The sequence below is a fragment of the Seriola aureovittata genome, chromosome 17 (genome assembly GCF_021018895.1).
Source record: "Seriola aureovittata isolate HTS-2021-v1 ecotype China chromosome 17, ASM2101889v1, whole genome shotgun sequence".
Lineage (NCBI taxonomy): Eukaryota > Metazoa > Chordata > Actinopteri > Carangiformes > Carangidae > Seriola > Seriola aureovittata.
This window is the reverse complement of record NC_079380.1, coordinates 25,259,960-25,273,868: the sequence shown is the minus strand read 5'-3', so window position 1 is coordinate 25,273,868 and position 13,909 is coordinate 25,259,960. Positions and strand designations below refer to the sequence as shown.

The following is a 13,909-nucleotide window of genomic DNA, read 5'->3' as shown; positions in this document are numbered from 1 at the left end:
CAGTAAACCACGAAGAAGAAGATGATCAGCTGATTCAGGAAGCAGTGTCAGGATCTGATATGTTGCTCCAAACAGACCAGGTTAAAACTCACTCTGAGAACATCTCATTCGTTAAGAGGTAAAAACTGAAATCGCACTTTGACACAAGTATTCAGACACTTCACTGTGACTCAGGTTCATGTCTCCTGATCCTCTCTGAGATGTTTCCTCACCTTCACTGGAGTCCAACTGTGGTAAACCCACACACACCTGTCTATATGAGGACACACACACACACACACACACACACACACACACACACACACACACACACACACACACACACACACACAAACCTGTCACCTGCAGAGCTCGGAGACAGGATTGCCTGGAGGCAGACCTGGTCCAATGCTCAGGATCCCGGACTGGACTGAAGGTTCACACAGCCAAGGCTGAGGGACGACTCTGAGACTGAGTCCTGACCTGACCCCAGTCCAACATCTGGACAGACCTGAAAACATCTGTCCCCTGACAGAGCCTGAGAGGATCTGCAGAGAACAACAATGAAGGAAAATACCTGAGTCCAGGTGAGTAAAGGGAGTGATGTCACTGAGGACAGTGTCTGAGAACTTCTGTCAATGTGAAGATTCAGTTTTCACTTTTTTATACATTTGAAATGATTTCATCAGAAAACTGCAACATAGAAGAGTTTAATCAAAGTCACTGTCACAGGTCACGAGTATTAATCTGATTAACCAATATTAATAGTTGATTTATTGATTCATTGATTCATTGATGATGTCAAAACAAACCAGGTCACGACCTCAGATCCAAATCTTTCTCCTCTGAGACGCTGGACTTTCAGTTTTTACTTGAATCAGGAAAGTTTCTGATATTTTCTCTGACTGATCAGCTGATGATTTCAGCTCTGATGCTCTCATGATGGACCATGTTGTAAATATCCTGTGGTTCTGGTTTTGGACCAGGTCTTTGTTGTGCTGATGATGAGTTTTCATCCTGTGTCACTGCTGAACTTTACGATCATATTCCAGAGCATCGACACCGTCAGTGAGCTCCGAGCCATGAGGTCTGCTGTGGTCACAGCTGTGGTTCTGCTGCTGGTTCTGGTTCACATCCAGGCAGGTAAGAGCCAGCAGAACAGATCGGACTTCCTGTCAGAGCCTCCTCTCTTCTGATTGGCTCACAGACTAGAGCTGCAGAGAGAAGCCTGAGAGAGGAGATGTAAAACTACACTGAGATGGTTTTTATATCTTCAGATGGATCAACGCTTCAAAAAAAAAAAAAAACAGAAGAAGAAACAGGGAGCTTTAACCTTTAACTTCCTGACTCCACAGATCTCAAACAGAGGATTCGTCACAACTGCAAAACTCTGTATCCAGCCAAACCATGTGGAGACGGATGGTACCGCATCGATGTGTATCGCTGCGCCAAATACTTCAAGACTGCAAGAACATTTCGAGATGCAGATGTAAAGACAGACAGACAGACAAACACACACACACACACACACACACACACACACACACACACACACACACACACACTCCTGTTGATATCTGTGTTGATTTCAGAATAACTGCCGCCACGTCAGAGGTCACCTGGTGTCGATGCACAACTCAGTCGAGTACAGTCAGGTGTTGTGTTTGGCCTTCAGAGCCAATCAACGCAAAGACCACTTCTGGATCGGGGGGCGGAGTAAATACTTGGTAAGAAAGAACAATAACTGGTTTGGTCTTTAGAGCTAATTTCCTCCTTCATGACACCTGTTTATGTAACTCACCTGTTCACATTTTATTAAGGAGTAAAGTTGTGGAAGATTGAGGGCGTGTGTTCTTGGCCCTCCGAAAAGGCAGAACAAGAAGCACACTGAAGCTATAACTCGTGGTATTTCTCCTAGGTGTTCTTTTATTTTAACAAAACAGGTCATAAACCTGAAATTAACCCAAATAAAAAGGTTTCATAATATTATTACAGAAATTGTGTTTTAATTAGCTACATTCACTTCTTTAAAAAACAAAGCATTAATTCCTTTAAATACACAATCAAAATGTGCTTATAAATAAATGTAATAAATTGATTCAATTCAAAGACCCATTTAACCAAACACTAGTGTTTTATCAGCTAACATTAGTGCTAACATTAATAGCTAAACGCTTAGGGAAGCTAGCTAAGCGCTAGCCTGAAATGCTAACGAAGTTAGCCTAGCACGCTAGCGGGACCTAGCATAACTGCTAATTAGCGCTAGCAACGCTAACCGCAAACACTCCATGAAAGTGTCATCAGAGCAAGACAGCTTAACATCTAGTATCATAAACACATACATTTACAAATCATATTATCAACATGCTTACCAATGGGCGGTGTGCATCTGTCGAAACCTCAGGTGCAACTGCCGTGATCACAATAAACCGGAAGCCACCAAGGCTTTTCACAATAAAACGAACCATTTCAAAATAAAATGACAGAAGACTAAATCTTCAGATAAATCATTCAGACCTTGAAATAACGATAAATAATGTAAACAACAGAAGTTTTGACAGCGTGGCCTCTTGTGTGAGTGACAGGTGGGTGTTGTCGCAGTTAGCCTCTCTGTTAGTCTGAGCTCTTGTTTTTAAAGGTGAGTCAAATTATACTATTATTTTATTTATATCTTAGCACCAATTAGCAGGTATCAATGTCGGTGCTCACCATATTTGGCTTGTTAGCTTAGGTCGTTAGCAAGCTAATTATCCAGCAAATGAATTAGCCTTGGGTTAGCGTTCGAGTAAGATGCCAAGGTGGCGATAGTGGAGCAGCTTACTCTGAAACCTGTCACGAGAGGCGACGTCCATCTTTGACGTGTATTTACTTTGACCAGTAACAACAGCGAGGAGTTCAGAGACGGAGCAGGAGACGGAGCAGGAGACGGAGCAGTTGAACAAAGACTTGTCATTAATGTGTGTAGACAGACACTGAACTACCTGTGTGTTTCCCTCCTTCAGTGGCACAGCTTCCAGTGGACCGACAAGACTCCGTTTGAGTTTGAGCGATGGGCTTTTCTGCAGCCGGACAAGGAACCTGGTGAGGAGTGTGTGGAGATGAACTACGAGAGTAAGTACACAGTGATGTCAGACGTGTGTGTAGGCAGAACCTGAGTGTGTGGTTCTACAATAAAAATCATTTAAAGTTCCTTTCACACTAGACAAGGAACTCACTGGCACTTGCTAACAGCTGCTAACATCTGCTAACATCTACTGATAGCTGCTTACATCTTCTAACACCTGCTAACAGCTGCTAACAGCTTCTAACACCTGCTAACATCTGTTAACAGCTGCTAACAGCTTCTAACACCTGCTAACATCTGTTAACAGCTGCTAACAGCTTCTAACACCTGCTAACATCTGTTAACAGCTGCTAACAGCTGCTAACATCTGCTAACAGCTGTTAACATCTGCTAACATCTACCAACACCCACTAGCACCTGCTAACACCTGCTTACATCTTCTAACACCTGCTAACAGCTGCTAACAGCTGCTAACAGCTGCTCACATCTGCTGACAGCTGCTTACATCTTGTAACACCTGCTAACATCCGTTTACAGCTGCTAACATCTGCTAATATCTGCCAACGCCCACTAGCACCTGCTAACACCTGCTAACATCTTCTAACAGCTGCTAACACCTGCTAATATCTGCTAACATCTTTTATTTTCTTACACGTTGATGTTTGCGTAGCCACCTGTTGTTTTACCTGTGTTCATACAGTTTGATGTGAAGCTCACCTGTGTGACAGGTGTCATTATCATACACAGTTACAGACATTAGCTCATGATGCTTCCTGTTTTCCAGCCTGGGGTTACTGGAACAACGCTGTCTGCTCAGGGAGGAAGTACTACGTGTGCGCCCGGAGAATGTGATCATCATCTTCTTCATCATCATCATCTTCAGCTGTCACATTTAAAGTCAGAGTGGTCCTGAAACCTGCACCTGAGCCGATGACCCTGAGCTGCAGGTGGACCAGACAAGTCACTGCAATAAACCATCAGCTGATACTTTCCCGCCTCCGGCTCTGTTTGTGTTTCTGTCAATCACCAGACAATATCCCTCCTGAGAAAAATCAATATTCCTGTTTACTTTTTTGATATAAAGATTTTTTTTAATATATATTGCTAATATACAATATTAGTAATCAATATGTTTGAGGTTTAGGATGTTTATCAGACAAAACAAGACATTTGTAAATTAGGCTATGTGCTTCAAAAATTTCGCAATTTTCTGACATATTATTGGCCGAACAACTCATCGATCAATCAAGAAAAATAATCCATGTTGTTATATCCATAAAGAGTTTTTTGATTACCTGCTAACACCCGCTAACATCCACTAACACCTGCTAACACCTGCTAACACCCGCTAACATCCACTAACACCTGCTAACACCCGCTAACATCTGCTAACATCCACTAACACCTTCTAACATCTGCTAACATCTGCTAACATCCACTAACACCTGCTAACACCCGCTAACATCTGCTAACATCCACTAACACCTTCTAACATCTGCTAACATCTGCTAACATCCACTAACACCTGCTAACACCCGCTAACACCCGCTAACATCCACTAACACCCGCTAACACCTTCTAACACCCGCTAACATCCACTCACACCTGCTAACACCTGCTAACACCCGCTAACATCCACTAACACCTGCTAACACCTGCTAACATTTGCTAACATCCACTAACACCTTCTAACACCTGCTAACATCTGCTAACATCTGCTTATACTCACCAACACCTGCTAACACCCTCCAGAAGACTGCTGTTGGCTGTCAGTCGTCAGGTGTGAGGTGGTTTTAAAGGTTCTTGTTGTCCACACTGACTCGTCACATCACATTAAAGAGTCTGTTAAGTGTTAAGTGTTTTTGTATCCACCCACTTTTTCTGGATCATGTCACGTTTAACATCAAGGCCTTCACTTACACTAACTGATGTAAACTGGTGAAACAGGGAGAACAAGGTGGCCATGGATTCAGAGGTTTTTCACAGTTTTTATCTCATATTTGTTCATATTTTATAAAGTTAACTTCCTCAAATTCACTGTGACCTGCTCCTGTTGTCAGTGTTGTCATGGAAACACAGACACTTGTCGCTGTTTCCCTGTGAAACTGAAGGAAACTTAAAAACAGCAGGTTTCTCTGTGGAGTTTTGCAGCTACAAGCAGCGTCTCTTTTCTGTTGCTGTCGTGGGTTTACAGACATTTGATGTGGATCGACGTCAGAGATGATGACGTCGGCTCATTGATATAAAGTGTTGAGTATTTTCTGTTAAAAGTTCATGTGTAATCAGCCGTAAATAAAAAGATGATGAATAAATTATTATTTCATTCATCTTCAGCAGGTAACAGCTGATTTGAAAATAAAACTTGTCAGTAACATAAATCATCACAAAAACTTCAAAGTTTTCAGAGTCAAAAAAATCTAAGAGGACATACTCACAAATATCGTTTGATTGTTATTTGTATATGATATTATCAGGAGAAATTATCTTTTGTTATCGACGTCACAACAAAGCAGTCACCAAGCCCCGCCCACCTGGACCCACCATCCAAACCTTGCAGGATTTGGTTTCTCTCAGTGTTTTTACCTGAAATCTGATATATTTTTATTGGATCACTCAGAAAACAGTCAGCCAATCAGAAGAGAGGCTCAGAGCCTCCTCTCTTCTGATTGGCTCACCGACCTGTTGTTACTAGAGATCCAGAGAGAAGCCTGAGAGAGGAGATGTAAAACTACACTGAGATGGTTTTTATATCTTCTGATGGATCAACACTTCAAATAAAACACAGAAGAAGAAGAAATATGGAGCTTTAAACTGAGACAAGATGAAATAAAAAATAAAAGCTATTTCACATGAGTTCCTGGCTCCAGACTACAGGGATAGAAAACTGCACTTCCTTCAAATAGATGAAGGTTTGTATTTGTAAATGTTTGTATTATATTTGTATCTGAGACTGAGACCTGCGTTTAAACAACCTGTTTCCAGCATCTGTGACCTCTGACCTCCAGCTGCAGTGACAGTGCTCAGGACATTAACATAGAATGTGACGTAACCAGTGACACCCTCAGAGTGGGGGGGTTGAAGGGTCGGGGGGGTCACACTGAGTCTCTCTTTTTCTAGAGCCCACTCTTCCTCCAATCAGTGTTCATCAATTAATAATCTGACTACAATGAAACATGTACCAACCTTTTTATTTCAAATGTTCACGTCAGAAAAATCTTAAAAACATAAAGAAGAGGAAAAGGTTTAAAGATAAAGATCATAAATTCCAATCAAACCAAAATAAATAAGTAAATAACTTCAGTGTTTATCTTAAATAATCCTCATTATAATGTCGGAGCTTTAAAGAGGTTTCTTCTGTTTCTACTGTTTCTATTAGAGGACGTCATCCTCCTGTTTGAAACTCTCTCACATTTTATTTGTTTTATTTAGATCATGTATAGCCTGATTAATTCTCTATAGGATCTTATGTGATATTTGTTTTATTTATTTCACCTGTTCCTTGTGTTGATCTGAAGTAACTAAAGAATCAGAAGAAGCTTCAACTTTCCCTCCGAATGTGGTGTTCACTGTCAGCATGTTCTTTTTATAAACCAGTGAAGACGAGTGAAAGGACACGAGACAGACACACAACAGAGGACGGAAGAAACACCTGAGAAAACACAGAAGAAGAAGAAGAAGAAGAAGAAGAAGAGAGGGAAAAGGAGGGATAATAAAAACAGGTGGTTTATAGGAAAATAAATACAAAAGAATTACATGTTCTGATTGAAGTGCCACGCCCACCTGCTCACCTGCTCACCTGCTCACCTGTTCCCTCATCAGCCCCCCCCCGTTGACTGTTTGACTAATGTCCCCAGGCAGCACATGTTTGTGTGTGTGTGAGTGTGTGTGTGTGTGTGTGTGTGTATGTGTGTTTGCGTGTGTGTGTGTGTGTGTGTGTGTGTGTGTGTGTGTGTATGTGTGTTTGCGTGTGTGTGTGTGTGTGTGTGTGTGTGTGTGTGTGTGTGTGTTTGCGTGTGTGTGTGTGTGTGTGTGTATGTGTGTTTGTGTGTGTGTGTGTGTGTGTGTGTGTGTGTGTGTGTGTGTATGTGTGTGTGCGTGTGTGTGTGTGTGTGTGTGTGAACCAGTTTGACAGGCTCCTGCAGGTTTTATAACGTTGCTGTAAAACAACATTATTTATTTCTTTATTTCTTCTTCATGGATCTATTTGTCTCAGGCCTCTTTTCTTCTTCTGGCCTATAAAACATCTTGAAAATAAAAGTCAGAAACATCAAACTTCCCGCTTCAGTTCAAGACAAACGTTTCCCTCCATCTTCTTTTTATTGATGATCTGCTCTGATTAACAATCGAATTCTGTTTGTTCAACTGTCAAACAACACGTGTCTGATTTCATCACAACCTTTGTTCATATGTTAGATTAGATTAGATTAGATTAACTTTATTAATCCCACAACTGGGAAATTCATTTACCACAGCAGAAAATAAACATCTTTAGAATAAACATGTATGGAAATATATGTATGTACAATATATGTTGAAGAGGAAGAACAGGAAGAACAGGAAGAGAGGAAGAAAAGGAAGCTTTGCTGCAGTTTTCCAGCAGCAGGAAGAAAAATCTAACTTTGTCTAAAATCCCAGAAGGTGTGAGTGAATGAAGGATGATCTTTGCTGTTTCCATGTGCAGCTCCGGACAGTTTGTTTCATCGTGACATTTGAAACTTAAAAACTAAAGAACGAGACTGACACTGAGGACGAGGAGCTGGAAACTCTGAGCTTCACAAAACTGCTTTTAACGTTTGTTCTGCACAATTTTCTCGACACGTGAAGAAATGTTTTGAATCAAAACCTCAAATAAATGAATTACAAACGTCCCGACTCTCCATCTGTCCTTAAACGTCTCTGACGTCACAGCTGCTGCATCAGCTGATCCTCCTCATATGAACCTCTTGGTTTCATTAGAAACACGATGAGAGAAAATTCACTTAATGTCAAAAATCAGATTTTTATTTGAATAAAAAAATACAGATTTCTAAAGATCAGTGTTCATCAGTCAAAACCTTCCTTCAGAAAAGAAAAGATGAATCAGACGTTTGATTTTCTTTGTGTGAAAAAAGATGAAAAGATTAAAGAATAAAAAGCTGCAGATCGACCTGTGAGGCGTTTGAGGTCTGACCGGATGTCTGGTCCTCGGGGCTTCATGTGGACTGACAGGACTGGTCCATCAGGTGAGGTCTGTCCAAACAGCCGAGACATCCCCTGGGGGGGGGGGGGGCAGGCCCCAAGACCTGCTGGGGGGCCCCGGGGCCACACTGCCCCCGGTATGTTTGGCATCTTAACCTGACCCCTCCCCCCACCCCTCCCACCTCTCCCTCATTTGCAGGTATAAAAGGGGGCGAGCTCCAGCAGCTCCTCACTCTCCTGCAGCCTCTGATCAGCTGACAGCCGCCATGACCTCCTTCTCCACCCGCAGCAGCTACATGTCCTCCTCCACGAGGAGTTCTGCCATGATGGGCTCCTCCATCTCCTCCTCCTCCTCCCCTCGCCGGCTCAGCGCCGTGGGGTCCGGCAGCGTGTATGGAGGGGCCGGAGGATCCGGGGTCCGGGTCTCCAAGGCCTCCTTCTCCTCCCTCGCCAGCACCGCCTCCAACGTGGCGGAGAATTTCGACATTGCCCTGAATGAGAAGGCCACCATGCAGAACCTGAACGACCGGCTCGCCTCCTACCTGGACAAGGTGCGCTCCCTGGAGAAGGCCAACGCCGAGCTGGAGCTGAAGATCAGGCAGTTCCTGGAGAACAAGGCCCTGCCGGAGAGCCACGACTGGACCGGCTTCAACATCCGCATCAGAGAGCTGCAGGAGAAGGTGAGAGCACACAGCACCTGTGCAACACCTACGCAACACCTGTGCAACACCTGCACAACACAACACCTGTACAACACCTGCACAATACCTGCACAACACCTGCACAACACCTGCACAACACCTGCACAGCACCAGCACCTGCACAACACCTGCACAACACCTGCACAACACCTGCACAGCACCAGCACCTGCACAACACAACACCTGTACAACACCTGCACAACATCGGCTTCCACCTGTCAGGCAGCTTGTCCACTCAGGCCTCGATATTCTCCACCAATCACGAGCGTCGGTTTAACATCGTTAGATCCAAGTCTCTTCGTCTCTGGTTGATTATTAAATTTATTTGACTTTGTTTGAATAAATAAATCGTCAGTGGATCAAACAGACGAGGCCTGAGGTTCATGAAGGCACCACATCTCTAATAAATAAAAGATCAGCTGCTCAGATCAGATCTGACTTTTAGACTAAATATCTTAAAATTGAGTTTAAATAAAAAAGTGAAATAAAAAGACAAACTAAACAGATTTCAAAACAACGTTTGAAATAAGAAGAAAAATGTTCATCAATAAAGAAATCAGAGTTGGTTTTAGATTCAACAGTTTTTTAAAAGTTTATAGAAAAGATTTGATGGATAAACAATTAAGGATTTCAGTGTTTCCATCACGACCACACAGACTAAAGATGTTAAATGTTGGATGAATGAACGCTGAAGTTTTTAAAAGCGTCTAATCGGCCCGAGAGACGAAGTGAGACGAGTTTTAATATTTGTAAAAACAGGTGAAATAACGTTTCTGTTTGTAGAAAAAATTAAAAAAAAACTATTTGATAAGTATGTTGAACTTTTATTAAATGGATCCTTGTCTGAACTGAACTCAGAGAAACGTCATGAAGGACTTTGAAATGTTGTTTCTTCAGTAATGTAAATATTTACAAACGATGTTTGAAATGCAAAACGTGTTTAACACTGGAGGAAAGATGAAAGAGTCTGAAGAAGCAGGTGGAGGTGGGCGGAGTCAGGAGGAGTAGGAGGGGTTCAATCCCCTGAGTATGATGTAACCAGTGTTTTTGTTTTGTTTTTTACATTTTATAAATAATATATTTGTGTTTTTATTTAAGTTTTAGCTCACCTTTTATTTATTTATTTATTTTTTTGGTTTATTTTTAAACATTTCATAAGGTTTAGTTTTTATTTTCTTTATTTTTCAGCTTTGAGGTTATTAATTATTCAGCATTTTAAATTTCAGGTTAAATGTTAGGTGATTTTTACTTTTCAGGTTATTTGTTTTTTTTATAATTTTTGTTTTTAATTTTTAAATGGACTTTTTTGAGTCATGAAGAAGTTCGATTTGGTATTTGATATAAATTCATCTTTGTCACTGTGAATAAAACTTTCTCTAATTTACAGGTGATTTACACTTTTCTACAATATTTACATTAATGAATTAATAATGAGCAACAAATAAATAAATGAAACACGGAGAGATCAGATCTTAGAGAGATGAAAATATAATTTAATAATTTAGAGAAACAGGTTAAAAAAAGAAAAATGTTCCACCTGTGTTTTCTGGCGGTGGCGCCCCCCGGTGGCCACGAGGCTGCCAGCAGTTTGTACCTGAAGTGATCCCGTTTCTCTCCGTCCTCAGATCAACTTCGCCTCCCGAGGAAACGCCGCCCTCATCCTCTCCATCGACAACGCCAAACTGGCCACCGACGACTTCAAAGTCAAGTGAGTTCACGATAATCCGGTTCAGTCTCAGTCCCGCCAGGACCCGAATCCGCCTTGAACTCATGACCGTGTTGTTCCAGGTACGACAACGAGCTGGTGATGCGTCAGTCGGTGGAGGCCGACATCGGTGGTCTGAGGAGGGTCCTGGACCAGCTGAGTCTGAGCCGCAGCGACCTGGAGATGCAGGTGCAGAGCTTCAAGGATGAGCTGATCCAGCTGAAGAGGAACCACGAGGAGGTGAGACCAGAACCAGAACCAGAACCAGATCAGGTAAAATATGAGACAGGTAAAGACTCACAGGTGTGCCCCCCCCCCCCCCCCCCCCCCCCCCCCCCTCCTGCAGGATCTGCTGGCTATGCGGGCTCAGATGGGAGGCCAGGTGAACGTGGAGGTGGACGCCGCTCCTCAGGAGGACCTGTCCGCCGTCATGGCCGGAATCAGAGACCACTACGAGAACGTCGCCTCCAAGAACCGCAGAGACCTGGAGACCTGGTTCCAGTCCAAGGTGAGACCACAGACACCTGTCCCCTCATGAAGACACACACCTGAACGTCACATCAGTCAAAGAAACGCAGCAAATCTTCACCTTTTAAATCTGCAACTCGACTTTTTATCACATTTAAAAAGGTTTTCTTCTTCACGCTGAGTCAAAGCTTCAGACTCAAAGTTCATTCTGTGGAGGAAGATCATGTGACGTGACTGAAAGCTCCAGAACAGCTACAACAGTCACACAATCTGTACATTCGTAGATGGATACTGTTCCAGGATGTGTTTTTAAATCTGCATTGATCTGATTTCCTGATGTCCTGATATCTGATCAATAATCATATTGATCCACAGACGGTCGAGCTGAGCAAAGAGGTGGCCGTGAGCACCGAGACTCTGCAGTCGTCCAAGTCCGAGGTCGGAGAGATCCGACGAACTCTTCAGACTCTGGAGATCAAACTCCAGGCTCAGATCAGCAAGGTGAGAAAACTCAATCAAAAATCAATCAACTATTGATTAATATCAATTCATTCATTCACGGTTCATTTCTGATATTTGATCCTGTTGATTTCAGCTCAGGATTAAAGTGTTTTTCTGGCAGTAAAAACCTCTGTATTCCTCTGACTGCCCCCCCACAGAGAGGAGCTCTGGAGGGGGCTCTGACTGAGACCAAGAGCCGGTACGCCGCCATGCTGGGGGGTTTCCAGAGGCAGGTGGGGGGTCTGGAGGAGCAGCTGGCCCAGCTCCGGGCCGACCTGGAAGGTCAGGGCGTCCTGTACGCCGAGCTGCTGGACATCAAGACGCGACTGGAGCTGGAGATCGCCGAGTACAGGAGGCTGCTGGACGGAGAGACGGAGAGGTGCGTCCATCCTCCTCCTCATCCCTCCATCTATATCTATATCTATATCTATGGAGATGGTCCAGATCTATAGAATCCGTCTATATTTACTCATAGTTACAAACTACTTTTAACAGTTTAATATTAAAACAGATGCTCAACTTCAAATATCCAGTAATACAAGATATTATTAATAATACGTCTGTGAAATGAGCTTTTCTGAAATATTACAGTTTTATTTTAATGCAGGTCTTTTACTTATAATGGAGTATTTTATATTATTTTTACGTAATTAGACTGTAAATATTTTGACCTCCACATCGGCCTTTAAACAACTCTTCCTGTCACAGTGAGACAGTTTCTTCATTTTGGAAAAAAATGAATGATAATAAATCTAAATATGAATATACTGATCTCTCTCTCTCTCTCTCAGACCCAGCATCACCACTAAGACCACCCGGGTGGTGACCATCGTGCAGGAAGTGGACGCTGATGGAAACGTGGTGATGACCAGCACCAGTTAGACCAGACATCAAACCAGTAACACCAGTCACAGTCTGTCACTGGAAACTGTCGCTGCTGATGGACAATCTGAAATAAACAGTCGCACGTCCAATCTGAGGCTCCTGTGCTTTTACTTCACTGATCAGCTGTTCACTTTACTTTGTTGAAATAAATTTCAGAAAGAAGCAGTTTGATTCATGTTGAATGAAATTATTTTATCTGCTCTGACGATATTGTCATTTAGTAAAAGTAAAATATTAACATTTTATCGGCTGTTGCTGTGAAATATTTTGATCAGTTATAGATTTTCTATCAGTAACAGAAAAACAAATACAAATATGAAAAGAAAGAGAGAAAAAAGAAAAATTAAATAAAACAAAAAATGAGAGAGAAACAATGATAATCATAGAACAGAAAAAACACACAAAAATAAAAAGTCAAAATAAAGTAGCAAAATTAAAACAAATGCAAAAAAGAAAAATGAAATAAAAACAAATATGTAAATATAAATAATATGTAAATAAGATAAAAACAGAAAAAAATTTAATGAAAAATAAAAATAAATAAAAAGGAAAAGAATTGTACTATTATTATTATTATTATCATGATTATTATTATCATGATTATTATTATTATTATTATTATTACCATTATTACTATTATTATTATTATTAAACGGTGAAGTAAAAATGAGAAAAAATAAGAATAAAGAAAAGAAGGAAAACAGCAGTGTAGGAGAAATGAAACAAAATAAATATGAATAAAAAAATCAATGACATTATTGATATTTTATTCATTATTATTCATAATTACATTGTTATTATTATATAATGATTAACTTCAAAAACAACAAATAAAAAACAAGAAAAGAAGAAAGGAACAAAGATGAAAATATTTGTTTTAAAATGACAAATAAATAAAAAGTTTCAAAAGCAGACTTCTGGTGTTTCATGGTCGCGGAGCGCAGATGTAGAAAACGTCCAAACTGTCCAGGTTTAAATCTTATGACACAAAAATAAAATGAAATCCTGCTGAAGCTGCAGCTTGTCTGGACTCAGAGTTAATTAATTCAGCAATTACACAAATGAAACTCTCGTGTCAGTGGTGAGTGGTTCAGAGCTAACATGTTGAGTTGGTGGATACTGACCTCGTGTGGCCGGAGTCAGAACCTGCAGCTCCATCATCCACCATCAAATCACTAAAGGCTTCATGTCATTCACTTCATATCTGTTCTCAACAGGAAGATTTCACTATAAACATGCTGTTAAAACACATTTCAAATACATTTTAAATACATGTGTATCTGAAATATAAGAGGAAGCGTCAGCTGAAGCCTGTTAGATATTCACAGTGTTCTCCACAGAAAGATGTTTCCAGTTCAAACTAGACGTGGTCGTATCCCTCCGCCTCTCAGTCTAGTCCCAGGATCCGCCCTGTTTGTCCAGTCAGAG

General features: G+C 41.4%; 1 protein-coding gene and 2 long non-coding RNA genes across 3 annotated transcripts; 2 read left to right on the top strand and 1 right to left on the bottom strand.

Moving 5' to 3' along the window:
* Positions 1 to 680: 680 nt before the first annotated feature.
* LOC130185760 (uncharacterized) lies at positions 681 to 2,409 on the bottom strand. Its single transcript, XR_008830199.1, has 3 exons — positions 2,352 to 2,409; positions 1,313 to 1,442; positions 681 to 1,207 (listed from the first exon to the last, which is right to left on the bottom strand). It is a non-coding gene; the product is annotated as an uncharacterized LOC130185760 (long non-coding RNA).
* Positions 2,410 to 2,460: 51 nt separating this feature from the next.
* Positions 2,461 to 4,030, top strand: LOC130185761 (uncharacterized). Its single transcript, XR_008830200.1, has 3 exons — positions 2,461 to 2,564; positions 2,982 to 3,090; positions 3,828 to 4,030. It is a non-coding gene; the product is annotated as an uncharacterized LOC130185761 (long non-coding RNA).
* Positions 4,031 to 8,487: 4,457 nt separating this feature from the next.
* Positions 8,488 to 12,636, top strand: LOC130184785 (keratin, type I cytoskeletal 13-like). The gene is made up of 7 exons (XM_056400808.1): positions 8,488 to 8,901; positions 10,548 to 10,630; positions 10,711 to 10,867; positions 10,974 to 11,135; positions 11,471 to 11,596; positions 11,755 to 11,975; positions 12,388 to 12,636. The coding sequence occupies exons 1-7, from the start codon at positions 8,488 to 8,490 to the stop codon at positions 12,476 to 12,478; spliced, it is 1,254 nt and encodes a 417-aa protein (XP_056256783.1). The 3' UTR covers positions 12,479 to 12,636.
* Positions 12,637 to 13,909: the final 1,273 nt, after the last annotated feature.

Coding starts and splice junctions, on each gene's coding strand:
- LOC130184785 (XM_056400808.1), top strand. CDS start 8,488: ATGACCTCCTTCTCCACCCGCAGCAGCTACATGTCCTCCTCCACGAGG. Junction 8,902..10,547: donor TCAGAGAGCTGCAGGAGAAG/GTGAGAGCACAC, acceptor CTCCGTCCTCAG/ATCAACTTCGCCTCCCGAGG. Junction 11,976..12,387: donor CTGGACGGAGAGACGGAGAG/GTGCGTCCATCC, acceptor TCTCTCTCTCAG/ACCCAGCATCACCACTAAGA.